Genomic DNA, 14,792 nt, shown 5'->3' with positions numbered 1-14,792 from the left:
CAAATCTGACCAAAGGAAGGATCTGGAAGAGATTTTGAACAAACAAAACAGAAAACCCTACAACCCACGCAAAGAAGGTGCAGTACGGAAGGAAGAGTTTGCAAGCAGCAGGCTGCATTCAAGAAGCAAGATTATGATTTAAACTATGGCCTTCTGAACAGTCCAGAAGGCAAAAGAATAGTTGCCAAAGAAACCATACTGCAATCATGCTAGTTTAAGGCTAGAAATTGACAGAGCCTGGATTAATACTGTTTCATGATTTGCCTCAACTTCTCCCTGGTAGGACTATTTATGTGATGAGAGGATACAAAAATGTATTTGAACAGGACTCACATCAACACTGCAATGTGTTGCAACCAGCTCTGCAGAATGGAGCATTGTGTGTATGTATGGACACGGGCCCACATACCTCTTAGAAGTAATCAGTAGCATAAACACAGTATGGAAGAGTCCTAAATGGTCAATCAGCAATTACAAGCTGAAGAGGAAAAAGCATATAGGAAGAAACTGCTAAGAAAGATGCAAGTAATGTCTCCTGTCAAAGTCACTGAGCTCTTGTTTAGCAGAGACTATTGGGAGGTGAAGCCTTTAATAAAAAAAAAAAAAAAAAAGAGTGCAGTAGGAATATTAATTCATCTTGTCTTTTATTGTTATTCCCGATAGTTAAGCTTCCTTTCAGTTTATTATAGCTATAGCAACATGCTCAGGAAGGCAGCCTCCATACAACTAATGTGATTAGGTAGAAGATACAAAAATTTATCTTTTGTCGCCTTCTACTATCTCCTTATTCCATTAACAATGCAGGAAAAGCATTAATAACACAGCACTTCAGAACTGCAAACCATTGCAAGATAATTTTAAACAGCAGCATGAACCACTTGCAAAAAGTGTCAGCTCTACTTCTGTCCTCTCCGAATCTGGTACAAAGAAGCAATGAGAAACTCTTCTACTGTACAGTACAACCAACAAGAAGCAGTTAAAATACAATTAGCCCAAATGCATGAATTATAACATGAAAAGCTTCGTAGGCAAAACCCTTTGTGCTGATGGTCTCAGAAAATTTCACGTAGCTTCTTGGGCTTGTGGAAGAAGCTGACAAAGGAGGACTCTTTTGCACTTCTCAGCGAGACAGTTATTTTAAGTTTTAAGGAATTTGTACTCTAAATGCACATACAACCAACTTGAGCCAGGTACCCCTCCAAGAGATCATTCACTTGTATTCTGCATGGTACTGAAAAGTCAATTTTCTGATTTGTTTGGCAAGGATTTGAACTGGGGACCTCAAATGAAAAGGCTTTCTCAATACAAATTCATTAAGCCTGCAGCACTTTCTTTAATATTACAGAAACATGAATTCAGCACAAGAGCCTGATTATTTACCATTCAAGCTCATCTTATAATGGAAAGTTCAATTTTATACCTTATTGGAACCCTCTATTGGAAGAAAATGTAATGAGAAGGTGGTCCCAGGCAGTTCAATGGAAAGTTACACATCTTGAACAGTATGTTGTCCAAAGTGATAAAACTCAAACAGTCCTTACCAGATAGCAAGGGGCTTCTCTTTCTTTCCTATCAGTATTGATGAACTAATTCACCATGTGGGCAAAAAAAGCTAGAATAAGTACATGGTAAGCAGATCACCCCTGCAGTCTATTTCTTTTGTTTCCATATGCAAGAAAATTACATGCAACTATATTCAGTTAACAGAAGGAAAGAACCTGCAAGTGGAACTTCTTTTCTGACTTTCAAACCTAGGTAAGAAAATACTGTCAAGGGTGCAACACTCCCTTCCAAGCTCTTTACAACACCAAAGTGCACTAGGTCAAACTTGTATTCTAAATACTGCTCAGCTTTTCAAATGGAAATTGTTATTTTATAGTTATACTATCTGTGCTTTTCATTAACCTATAGATGACCATATGAAAAGATCACACGATATCAGTTCCTCATCCTCCCACTTTTTTAATATCACCTAAGAACCAGATGTAACATTAGTGGCAAACAGGTAAAAGAACCACTGGAAAAAGGGAAAGGGGAACACCAAGCAAATCAGGCACCAGGTGGAACTGCCTATGTAGAAAAGACACAGAAAAGAAAAAGCAAAAGACTTCAAAAGACCAGAAGTGCTAAACTTAACACCTCCACCTTAAAATGACATTTGCAAAGAAGAGATTTGCAACAGCAGAAAAAAAAAACATGCTCTCAAAGGTAGTTGCTAATGAACTACTATCTCCTCTCCCCATTGTCACGGCTTTAAATTCCTTAGTTTCCAGGAAAAACACCAGAGTTAGGATCCTAAGAAAGAAGTTAGGGCTTTTAATTGTCTTTTACTGATCATTTACACTTATACTTCTATATGTACACTTTAGATTTTTTTAAGATGCTGTGTGCTTCACTCTGCACATCATAGAACATTTTCGAAATCTCTGCTCAGTCAGGAAGAACAGGTCCAGTAAAAAGCTCAGTAAGATCAATTATTGGGTTTTTTTTAAGTTAAAGAAATGGAAACTAAAATTTTGCAATGAAAAAAGTGATATGAATTAAAAACCCCATGAAAGACTAGAAGAGGAATCATACAACCATGAGTGTTCTTCCTTCCAGAAAAAATTTCCTTTAATTTAATACTATTCATTATTATTCAAATCAGATTTTTAATTTTAAGTAGATTTATTGAAAATCAGATAATTTGTTTAAATTAGCACAAGAATTCACCATGAGGCGTATTTACTGACAAATATAATTGTTTTCCTTCTCAAATTTTATCATAGTTACAAATGAAGGTCCCATCACAAGTCTGGAGCTACAATCCTTTACTGTATAATTATTCATACAAATTTCTCATTCAAAAAATGAGGTAATTGCATTCCCTCCCTCCTCAAGTCATATGTAGTCTGCTGGAGAATTTCTTTTCCGAGAGAATGTTTCATAAGTCTAAGCATGATTAAAGTATTTGAAGTGGAGAAAAATCAATTTTAGTATCTTTGCATAAAAAAAGTTATTTGAGGTTCATGTTACTGTTTTCAGATTCAAGTGCTGAATTAAATACATCAGGGAGTGCAGAGAGTTTCTAACACTGAGCGCAGGAAAACCTATTCCTTGGTGAATCTCATTTCACTGACACTTGCACCTACTTTATGGTTCAATTATGGTCCCTAGTTTAAACAGCATTAACAGGGAATACTTCAGTAACAACAAAAAACAAAGATAAAGAAAAATTAAGATGGAAATTCACCACTACCTCGTCTGATACGGTCACAAGGAACAAACTATTCCTGTTGCTAAACTGATATGGAAAAATACCTAATCATTTAGAAGTGAACCCCTTGTTCACTTTGACATTACAGAACAATTAGCAATGAAAGCAGAGAGGACACACACAGGAAATACCTTGAGTAACAAAGCAAGATGGTAGTCCTTTGAGATCATGAAGGAGGAAGCGGGAAGGAGAGCCATAAAGTAAAAGAAGCAAAGTTAAGGTTTATTGAACTATGTGCCATTTGGAACAACAGTCTTTTATAAAACATTTAGTTTGAAGTACTTCTGTGGCAAATCAATCCGTCAGAAAACCAAAACCACCACAAACCTTGAGGACACTAAAACCCAGTGTGGAGCACACCACTTATGTGACACAATTATACTATTACATAAAGCCCTGGGTCTTGAAAGAAAAAGATGTTCCATTTTCTACATCCAGCTCAGATACCCGAGATGCACTGTTCTGTTAGCTAAGTAAGAAAACCAGAAGAATCACCCACAATGGTAATGCTGTCTAGGGGAACAGAAGAGTTAAGATACATCAGAAGCTTTCACACAAACATCATCAGTTAATATCATTCTTTTTACATTACTGCTAAATTACATATTTTGCTCACTTTCAGCGTGGACAAATCCTTCATTAAAAAGTCTCTTCTCAAAGATAAGGGTCATTTGATATGAAGAGTTTTGCTTACAGTCATTCTCTCCTTAATATAGGAGAATACAAGCTATTCTGTTATATCATCGTAGTTCCTACGATGAATTTAGGAAACTCCTTCCTATTGCATTTAATATTACTATGGTCACACGTTTCAAACAACCAACACAAATGCCTCAAATGCTGCTTGTTAAAAATTTGAAGACTTGTTAGAAGTAACACTAAGATTATTATAACATACTGAGAAGTGAAAACGCTTTCCCTACTTCAACTGTTTGCTAATTCACTTCACTAATCTTCAGTCCCTTTTTCTGCAAACCCTCTTTAAAACAATGCAAAACTGAAAGGATTTCTCAGGTCATCAGATCTAGCCCTCTCTTGTCACTGGCAACTACACTATATTATCTCTTTCATAAACAATGAAAATTCTTCTTATAACTAATGAGGCCTGTGCTTTGTGGCTGTTCTAGAACCTTGCTACTTTGATTCTTGGAAACTCATAATTCCCAGCATAAGTTTACCCCACAGGTAGCTTAGACAACCTATTTGCATGAAGGCTGTCCCTTAGCTTAAAGGATTTTTCTGTAGGCTCACATTTATTCATCTTCCCTCTCAGTTTTAATACAGCTAAGTTAAAAGAAATTAATCTGTTAGTCTCCCTCATGCCCTGATCACTTAAGTACATTTTTCCTTCCATCTATTCCAATGTTTTGCTTTGTTCTTTAGCGGGAATAAAAGCAAGTGCAATACCAAAAAGTGTATGAGCCCGTTTTTTGAAGTTCTTTTAAATACACTTTAAAAACCAGGCAGCCTCTGAATTTAAAAAAAACCCAAACATGTAAAATTTTACATATTATGAACTGTTTCAAGAATTCAGTGCTTCAATTTGTTTCACAATTCAGACACTTGCTGCTTTTCCCATATACTGTAAAGTATCTGTGATTTCTCATTAAAGTTTAATGTTTTATTTTATTTATTTTTCCAATGGTATTTTAAAGAATAAAAGCTTCAGTTGGGAACAAAAAGTGTGTACATTATACATATGTACAATTGTGTCAACCACTCATATACAGATTTCTTTTAATAATCTGTTCAATCGAGCACACTACTGAAGCTTAAATGAATTGTCAAAGTGATACAGTTCTTTCTGCTTAAGCCAGCTATCTTCACCTAGCATGGAATTTTGTTAGAACTCATGACATGCCCCACACCTTGCTTCTCACGTTTAAAAAGCTTGAGAGGATATAGATACAAACAACTGAAAAAGCAGAACTACTTTTTCCCCTCCAAGAATTCAGTATGACTAGCACTGTTTGCCCTGCCAGTGTACACAGAGGAACTGTTTTTCAGACTAGTGACTAATCTCTTAGCATCTCTGCCAATAAGGGTTCCAGTCCATGCAAAAATAATTCATCTAACAGCCTATTTCACCCTGATCAAACATTTATTTTGAGACTGAGATACAGTTTATATTTTGAGACCTAGCAATGTAGACTCACAGAATAACCAGGCTGGAAGGGACCTCAGAAAGTCTCTAGTTCAGCCTTCTGCTCAAAGCAGGATCAGCTATGAGATCAGACCAGGCTGCTCAGGGCTTTATCCAGTCAGGTCTTGAAAACCTTGAAGAAAGCAGAGCCTCTCTGGTCAAGGGGATCCCTTGCTTGTCTGTCCTCAGGGTTATAGATCTTTTCCTTATGCCCAGTCTGAACTTCTTGTTTCAACTTTTGTCTGTTGTCTTGTCTACCTGTCCAGCACAGCTGTGAACAGCCTGACTCCATCTTCTCAACCACCTCCTTGTAGATATAGGCAGGCTAGCAGGCCCCGCAGAAGCGATCTCTTCTCTAGCCTCTCCTCATAGGGCCAGTGCTCCAGCCTCCCTGGCCATTTGGCCCTCCTCTGAACTTGCTCCAGTTTATCAAAAATCTTTCTTGCACTGAGGGATCCAGAACTGGGTACAGTACTCTAGATGCAGTCTAATTGGAGTGCCAAGTAAAGGGGGATAACCACTTCCCTCAATCTACTGGATGTGATCCCGTTAATATAGCCCAGAACACTGCTGGCCTTCTCCACTGCCAGGACACACTGCTGGTTCATGCTAAGCTCACTGCCCACCAGGGTCTCTTCAGCACAGCTGCCCCCAAGGCAAGGCAGGCCCCAGCCTGTATTGTTGCCTGCGGCTATTCCTTACCAAGTACAGGACTTTGAACTTCACTCATGAAGTTCCCATCAGCCCATTCCTCCATCCTGTCTAGGCCCCTCCACATTGCAGCCCTGCCCTCAACGGTAATGAATACTCCTTCTAATAGTGTAAACTTGTTGAGAATGCACTCTAATGCCTCCTCCAGGCCACTGATAAAGTAGTCACACCAATGAATCCCACAGAGAAAGCTATGGGCATTCAATGCTTAAAGTAATAATTCAATGCCAACCAGCTGATTTTAGTGCAAAAGTGGCAAGCTTATCCATAGGCACGCTGTCCCTTTAGAACTGTCCATATTACCAGGACCAGGCAGCCAGCCAGCACTGGAATAGTGATCTAGTTGGTACTACTCTCCAATACAAAGTACCTTTAACAACTTACTCTGCTGTGTCACACTAAAAATGTAAAACCATAAGACCGTTGCTACTATTCCAGCCTAGGTACGGACCAAACTAGAACTTGGAACACCTATTGCAGGAGGAAAAAACAGATCAATATAGTCACTGAGGTTTAGAGTAGCCAAGGTAACAAGATGCCTGCCTGTGCAGGTTCACTTCCTCTGTCACACATGACCTTTAACATTAAACATTAAGTTCCAAATACTATTTATTCATTCCTAATACCGCAGCTGCTACACTTTGTATCACAATTATAGCCAGATCAAAATGAGAGAAAAGCACTCCAAAAAGCCTAATCCCTTTACACAGCAAAGCCTTAACATAGAAGACCCAAACAAATCTGATAAAATTCCTCCCCCCATCACCCTGCAGCATGCAAACTTATGCTTACCTTTAAAATCTCCATTTTCAAAGAGAAAAACCTTACCCTGAATAACGGGCAACATTTTAAGACTTATTTCACTCTAATGAACAGCTCTAGGTCATTCTTGGCATTCTTCAGCAAATGCCCAGGCTTTTCAAAGCAGAAACCAATTCTGACTACTTACTTTCCTACTATTAATTTAGTGCCATGAAATATACTGGTACCTGGAAGAGCTCCTGCAATAGCAAGGATACTCAAGTTTAAAATAACATCATTCAGGACCATGCTATTTCCATGAAGGCTAGCTTATTCTGCTTAAGAACCTAGTTTTTTTAGACGGAAAATGCCAGTGTGATGCCTCACACTGGCACTGTCATCTTGATGCAATTAATCTTAAAATTGTAGAAAGAAGGCAGAAGAACAAGCCATTTCTGTGAACAGGAAGATGAATATTTTTCAAGATCTCTTAAACATTTCTTTTTTATTCTCCACTTGGCGTTAACCATATCTGGTCTTTGAGGTACGAAATGAAATCTGACAAGGCGGCTAGATTACGGTGCAACAAATAAAGTCAAAACAGGACTACGAGTTCACATGAGAGTTAAACAGAATAATGTTCTACAGAAATAAAAATCATAGTGTAAGACAGAATATGCTTCACACTAGACATCAAAATAAACATTAAATACATTGTAGAAGAAATTTCACACATTATTCCAAACTCCTAACATGGGAGAAGCAGACTATAGAAATGTGTAAAATTTTACACCAGTGTGGTAGGAATACTGCAGTTATAATACTACAGTTATAAGACAAAGCTGTAACACGGGGCAGTATTCCTTGCAATTCTAAATATTACGGTTATCGGATATTAAGAGAAAAATGCTAAAACAAAGAACAAATTTGGAATTTAATATTAGTTTTATCTGTAAGTTTCATATATTATTTGAACTGGCATATTAGTTGTTCAATCATGTTTCACATGAGAAAGCTGATATGACACCTTAATATTTTTTCCTTTCAGATAATCCATCAGGAGTTCATTGTGTGCACTGATTTCTGATTATGTATTTCAAAGCTCTTACCTTCCAGAACAGAATACTACAGTGTCGGCAAAAATGCAAAGTGTCCCCATACTGTTCCTTTATTGGGTAATATTTCTGGAGTGCAAAGTACATCAGCTTCCAGTCAATGTGGCCTTTTTCTGATAGAATCAAATGCCTACAAAACTGGATATAAAATATCTTCCTTTAACATGGTTAAAGAACTAGTCAAATCAGCAAGTGACTGAAAAACAAAGGCAGTTAAACCAACGTTTTATAACCAGAACTCTTTGAAATCGATAGTCTGACATGTATAAGTCTCTGAAGTAACAGCAACAGAGATCCAGACACAAGAAAGGTAAAAAACACTAAAAATGTGAGTGTAGATTTGCCAAGAAAAATAGGCCATACACAGCTAATCTAACTCCACTGTCCTGAAATGATTCTAATTACAGTCAAGGCTAACTATGTGACAAAAAAATATTTAGTGTGATAATTCATTTTACGCTTTTTAAAAAGCTTCAGGAATGAGATAAAAACAATCAAGTACTACAATTAGTGTTTTTTCCTGTTAAGGCAGTAACTATGGATTTAAATAATGCTTTGACTTTCAGTTTAAAAGAACATACAAAGGTCTTTCACATTTACTTACCTTTCTAGAAACACAGCAATCAACAATTGACGAATCTACTTCTTGAGTACATATTTACATGCACAGAGTAGCTGATGCACAACGGTTACTTCTAATCAGCTTAGCACACGGACGAGATTAAGCTTGTGTTTATAAAATGCATCTTATTCCACTTTGAGCGTGGATTAATCCTAACGCATTGAGGGCTTTCTTTGTACAGAAGGAGGTTGCCATATGGGGGAGAATGGCACAGTCTTTGGGATGTAGGCTGTACTTCTGCTTCATAATAGCTTCCCTGTGCCATTTTTCCAAAAGCGCTCTTAAGATATCAAGTGCATTTTTCTAGTTGTTTCAGTAGCTCAGATATACTGCAGAGGACAGGGAAAATAACCTAATGCTGTTCTGTAGCTTATTAAGGTAGTACACTTTTAAATAGAAAAGATTGAATTTGATTGTGGAAAAGAGATCTAACGATTTTATTTATATAGTTAATAGCCTAAGAAATTAAATGTGAACGTTTAGGAATACACTGGCAACAATGTGTATAAGTGTTCTATATAGGACACAGGACTAGTTCATAGGTCTAGCTAAATGCCTAAGGGATCTTTTTCCAGGTGTTACCTTAGTATAATACCTTCCTCTCCAACCAGTTTGGAGAGGGTTCAGAAGTCCTTACTTCGTCTACCTGCAAAATTCATTCAAAATTCATCCTTAAGCTCAAACTTTTTATACTTTCACTTTTGCCTTCTAGGCTGACTCTCCTCCCCCTTTCATTGCTTGTTTTTCCCCTCAATCACACCATAAGGAGAAACAGTATACAGAAAGAAAAATTCTATCTCAGCCTTTTTCATTACATTACTACAGAGAATGTTTCATTGTATCTCAGCAAAGTGAGGTAATAAATAATTTTGATATATTCTGTAGTTACACTGTCTACTGAATAATGACATCACCCATAGAGTCTATAGTCTCCTCAGTGCTTATGAGTATTATTGGCATCATCTTGGCCATACCAGAAATAAACCTGCATCAGACTTAACCAGCAAAACTGCCTGGAAAATTTTTCCAAGTGTTTTCTCCTCAGTGGCAAGTATGGATTCAGTTAAGGTAAAAGCCCTGAAAAGTATATTAGTTTGGTTATATTAGAAACATTGACTACTGAATTAAAAAAAAACATCAGGCAGGACATACTTTGGAAAAAGTGAGAGAAACTACAACAAGGGTTTTTCAGTTTGCCTTTGACTCTGTGTATACTTTGCATGAAGTTCATTCTAAAGCCTTTTATCTTACCAAAACTTCTTATTTAAGGTCAACTGCATACAACTTAATTGCTCTTCTCCCCTACCTTCCCTTTCACAGTAACATTTGATTTGCTAGCCACCATCCAAATGGTACTACTTCAACCTGCCAGATTTAAGACGGGGTATTTTCACACACTGCTGTCTTGAATGTACTAGCTTTTTAAATCCTTCTTCCAGTTCTGATATGGTAACTTCTATTTCCGTGACTTTTTCAGCTAGCCTGATTTTGTCCCAACATATATTTTTGCTGGAAAAAATGAAGACAATTCTGGAGGCGTTCACAGATAACTTGATCTTTGCTATGAGGAAGTAACAGGAAAGTCCTATTTCTCTTATTGTTCTTAATTTCAAGATCAGAACCATTTGCTTTATTTATTTATTTTTTTTGAAGATCCATTTTTGGCCAACTTTAAGGCTACTGAAAACAAAAGAGGCCATTTTCATTCATCAGTCTGTTCATGTAGTCTAAAAGTTTGAGCAATCAAATCTGTCTAGCTTGATCAGTAAGATTAAACAAATTCTGTTTTAGGTATTAAAAATAACAGCACCTTAGAGGTCCTCGTTTGCCACACTTGGCAGGGATTGTACAGTTAAAGCTTAGAATAGACTTTAAAATTAATGCAAGGAAACATTCACATAAAGTTATCCTAACCTCACAGAAGTGCTGAACACAACTTTTAGTATGAACTATGCCAAAAACCAAAGAAATCTCAGACCATTTTCACTATTGCCACATCGTTATATTTTTATCTGAATGATAAGGTGTCACATTTCATCATTTGTATACCATATGACAAAAGGTAAGAGTCAGATTTATGCAAGTGCTAGAATTTATTACCTGCTTTTCTGCAAAATGGTACTGGCAGAGTTTTTTCCACAACTGTCTGTCTTCACTGAGCATATACAAAGTTGGGGTCACTTGACCTAAAGTAATGATGTCCCAGCCATCAGAGAACCTGTATAAGATGTTATTCAGCATATGCAGAGGTAGATCACTAAGCGTAAGGCCATTGTTGACTTGCTGGAAATAAGAGTTGAAGACTTTTAACTATGGCTAGTATAAGGTATAAAAAAATTATTCTTTCTTTAGAAACATCTGATATTTTCATTTTGTTTGTACAAAAGCATTAAGTAATATCCATTTTTAATTGTGTGATACTTTGATTATTTGGCTGCCATTATTCTAAAAGCAGTGCTGTTGAAAACTTGGAGCTAATGACTGTAGCTTTGCAACTTACAGCTATTCTAAATAAAAATAAAATACAACTCTTAAATATATCAAATTCTTTAAAATTTGAAATAATTTTATGTTCTTAAAATAATTAAAAATATAGTCTTAAGAACTAAGGTGTATTCATCTCCACTTTCAGAGAAATATGTGCTAAAACGCTAACGATAAGTTATTTCCCTATAAATAATCAGTTCTTAGCTTTATTATAATTTATAGGATAACAAGTTTCTCAATTTTGATTCAAAACAGTGCATGTATCAATTTTTCTATTAAGAAGTATACAGCATAGAAGCATAGTATTGAACAGCAGAAGTACAGAATGAAAATGTTATCAAGGTCAGAAGGAGTAGCATCATTTCTCAAATCTAGAGATTCCAGATGACATAAGTCAGCAATTCTGCAGGGGGTGACAGATCACAGCACTGAGGAAGTTTCCAATAAGAGCACACACCTCTTCTAAAAGTTCTCATTAATAGGGAAACATATACAGCAGAACTCATACAACCAAACCTAAGGGATTAGCCTCTTCGCAGAGGAGGCTGAAGACCATTTTCCCCTTCAGCCTACATGGCTAGGTGGCATATGGCCCTAGAGAGCTGATGGGGGATGACAGCCCACCTTGCAGAGCTGCCTAGCCACAAAGAGCTATGCAGTCTTTAACGGCAGCTCAGTAGCTGTACTCTAACTAGCAGGCTCTAACTTATGTCCGGTTACTTCATGACTCCCATTAGTCTCACTTACAGACTAGAGTTCCCATAGTGTCATGGGTTATAAACATCTCTGGGATTATTATTCTGTTCAGGAATATGAGAGCCTTACAGACTGATGATTTCTCATCAGTTATTTCAACCAACGTAAAAACAACTCACATGGAAGTTAACAGTGGAAAGAAACAAGTGCTGCAACTACAGTTTCTAAAAATTGTGCATCTGGTTGCTTGGTGTATGAAGACCACGGAGAATGGGATCCCTATTGCTTTTTTCTATTCCAAAATTAGCTGTTTTATTCAGATACCCAGCATAATTTCATAGCTGAAAGCAAATGGATAGAACAGTTGCATCACTTTATTAGAAGCAATATCTTGCAGCATTTCCTCTTCCAGGACTAACCTGGACAGGTTAGAAGCCTTAAAAATCTCTGCTTATCTTCAGAAGTTCCCACTGTAACAGCCTGGAGCAATGCATACCATATGTTTTAAAAAAAAAGCTGCATGATCAAAGACCAGATGCTAAAGTCATTATCCTTTTTCCACAAAAAGCAACCCTGCTAACGTATAAAGCTGTAAAATTGCTACTTTGAATAGTTTACTTGCATATTCTTGGTCTATGCCTACAATTTCTTTCAGATTTTTATTTCCTTAGTAACAGAACATTTACTTTGCTATCAGACATGAAAAATGTAAAATAAGACAAACTTCTTTTGAAATTTGTCTAGGTAATGAAATTGCATCTGTAACACCTGTCAGGACTAGTCGTATAGGCACTGTAGCAACGCTCATTACAAGGGGACTATTAAAATATTAGAAAATTAAGTTCAATTTTAATCTTAATTCCATATTACTTATCCAAAAATATAGAAGTCAAGTAATACTACTTTAGACATATTTGAAGTTTTGTTCATTTACAAATCAGAAACCAATGTTTCATATACTTCTCTCCTCCATTACTTTATTAGCATGATTTAACAACATACCTTGTTCATCTGAAGGTTTTTTAGCTGTTGTTGCCACACAAGGATAGTTTCTAATCGACAAATCCAAATATTGATGTTCCCTACCAGAACAGATTTTCCTACTCCTCTGATCAGTATACAGAGACTAGAACTCAAATCCTGCAGAAGATCTTTGATTAATCGTGGGTTATATTGGTCTTCCAGGACTGGAAAATAAAACAAACCAAACAATTTTGATTTCTAACACAGCTAACCCAAGTTAATCAACATTATTTTAATTGAATTAATTACAGACAGGATCATTGTTAGTGCACTAACTGCCCTAATCCCCAAAATGATGTTCATTAATGCTCTTCTATAACTGCAAGATCAATAATTAAGACAATTTCACAAGCCAAATTTAAGTTTTCTTTGGACTTTAAGTTTAATGCTGAATGACAACATATAAATGAGATTTCCTCTGTTCAAAGCTGACAGTATTACATCTCCACTTATTGCGTTGATCACACTAAAGGATTTGTCAACAATATTATATAACAGCTCTTATATGCAAAAGGCCATTATGTTCTTCGACATTTTAGTACATTATGCAAACTGAAAAATAATCACATTACTAATCTTTAATTTACAGTTGTTTCATCTATGAATTTTTGCATTTCATGAGTAAAATTTAATAGTAGTCAATAGCTTCTGAACAGAATTTAGTTATCATTTGACTTCACAAATCTGTTTCAACAGACTTTGAATCAATAATCAGGAGAAAATAATTTACTAAAACTGGATGGGAAGTATTAGACCTTTCACTAATTAAATGTTATTACTTACGATGTAAACATAGAAATAAGAGTAACAAAAAACCCTCCCTAAAACAGATTACCTAGTCACAGCAATAAAATATGAACAGGCAGGCTACAAAACCTTGGGTCTTACCTTTCCGCACAATTTTGTCCAAAATGTTAAAGTAGTTCTTCTGTGCTGCACCACTTAGTGATGTTAACTGCGATTTTGCAATTAACTGCAAAAGCTAAGACAAAGAACTAAAACTTAGAAGAAAAACAATAGTAAAAGATAATTTCACACACAAGCACACGGAGTCATTAGATTCATTCACCTACAACACTACAATTATATGTCATTAAAATGTCACTACCAAATTAGGGAAATGAAACAAGACAAATGCCAAAAACTAAGCATCCCCCCCAGCATTTCGTGACTAAGCCATGAAGAGATGTATATTTTCAAAATAATATGCAAGTGTTAGCTTCATCTCCACAGCAGAGCATGGGGCGACCTTTGTCAGCTGCAATGAAACAGAGGAAATCTGTTTCAGAAGCTCAAAAGTAGACAGGTGATCTTTTATGTAGCACAGTTCTGAATCCGATAGCATGATGGCCTCAGTCACCGAATCTAACTGATATCAACTACTAGACCACCAATTTCTGAGTGATGCTATCATACTGATCAAGCACAGGAGCAACAGACTTAGTTCATTATTTGCTCATGGTGGGGAGCGGCCGTGTTTTACCTAAACTGAAAGTTAACTTCTGTGCTACCACCTTCAACTCCCAGTGGAGGAAACCACAGCAATCTAATAGTGAACAGTATAACATAAAAACAGTGCCACAAGCTTTGTAATACTGGTGACACTCAAAACTGATATGAATAGCCATAAAATCACTTCAGAAATAAGTTATATGCTATTAAAGATCTAACAAAGCTCTTCACTTCTATAATACACATCAGCAACTTTCTCTTAACTATTCAGCAAAGCTCTCTGAAACTGTCCATAGGTTTCTCTGGAACCACTGTGAAGAGAGTGGTAAGAAAAGGAGGAATAGTCTACAGGAAACCAATCAGAACAGTTTAAGATCTTGCTGCACACGTAAGCCTTAACTACCAGAAGTGGCCCTTTCTACTCTTAGGCCTTTGCTTTTAAAGTTTAGTTTTGTAGCTGATAAGGGTTACTGCCTCTGTAACAAGAAATGGCCTCTTAGGACAAAAGACATTTAGCTGTTTTGACAGTATTGCAATGTTTGGAAG

At 36.5% G+C, this 14,792-nt stretch overlaps 1 protein-coding gene across 12 annotated transcripts in view; it reads right to left on the bottom strand.

The window, feature by feature from the left end:
• Positions 1–14,792, bottom strand: part of FBXO25 (F-box protein 25) — a 37,249-nt gene that overhangs the window by 1,939 nt on the left and 20,518 nt on the right. For 6 of the 12 annotated variants that reach the window (XM_068937297.1, XM_068937295.1, XM_068937296.1 and 3 more), the window contains 5 exons: positions 13,683–13,776; positions 12,774–12,958; positions 10,689–10,871; positions 7,961–8,104; positions 3,388–3,414 (listed from right to left, as the gene is read on the bottom strand). In XM_068937297.1, the coding sequence (XP_068793398.1) occupies positions 3,388–3,414; positions 7,961–8,104; positions 10,689–10,871; positions 12,774–12,958; positions 13,683–13,776 (633 nt within the window). The remainder of the gene's footprint in view (positions 1–3,387; positions 3,415–7,960; positions 8,105–10,688; positions 10,872–12,773; positions 12,959–13,682; positions 13,777–14,792) is intronic. The other 6 variants (XM_068937302.1, XM_068937301.1, XM_068937303.1 and 3 more) reach the window with 1 other exon arrangement.

This window comes from Struthio camelus, chromosome 3 (genome assembly GCF_040807025.1).
Source record: "Struthio camelus isolate bStrCam1 chromosome 3, bStrCam1.hap1, whole genome shotgun sequence".
In the NCBI taxonomy this organism is placed as follows: Eukaryota; Metazoa; Chordata; class Aves; order Struthioniformes; family Struthionidae; genus Struthio; species Struthio camelus.
The sequence above is the reverse complement of the archived record's forward strand: the minus strand, read 5'-3'. Positions and strand labels throughout refer to the sequence as shown.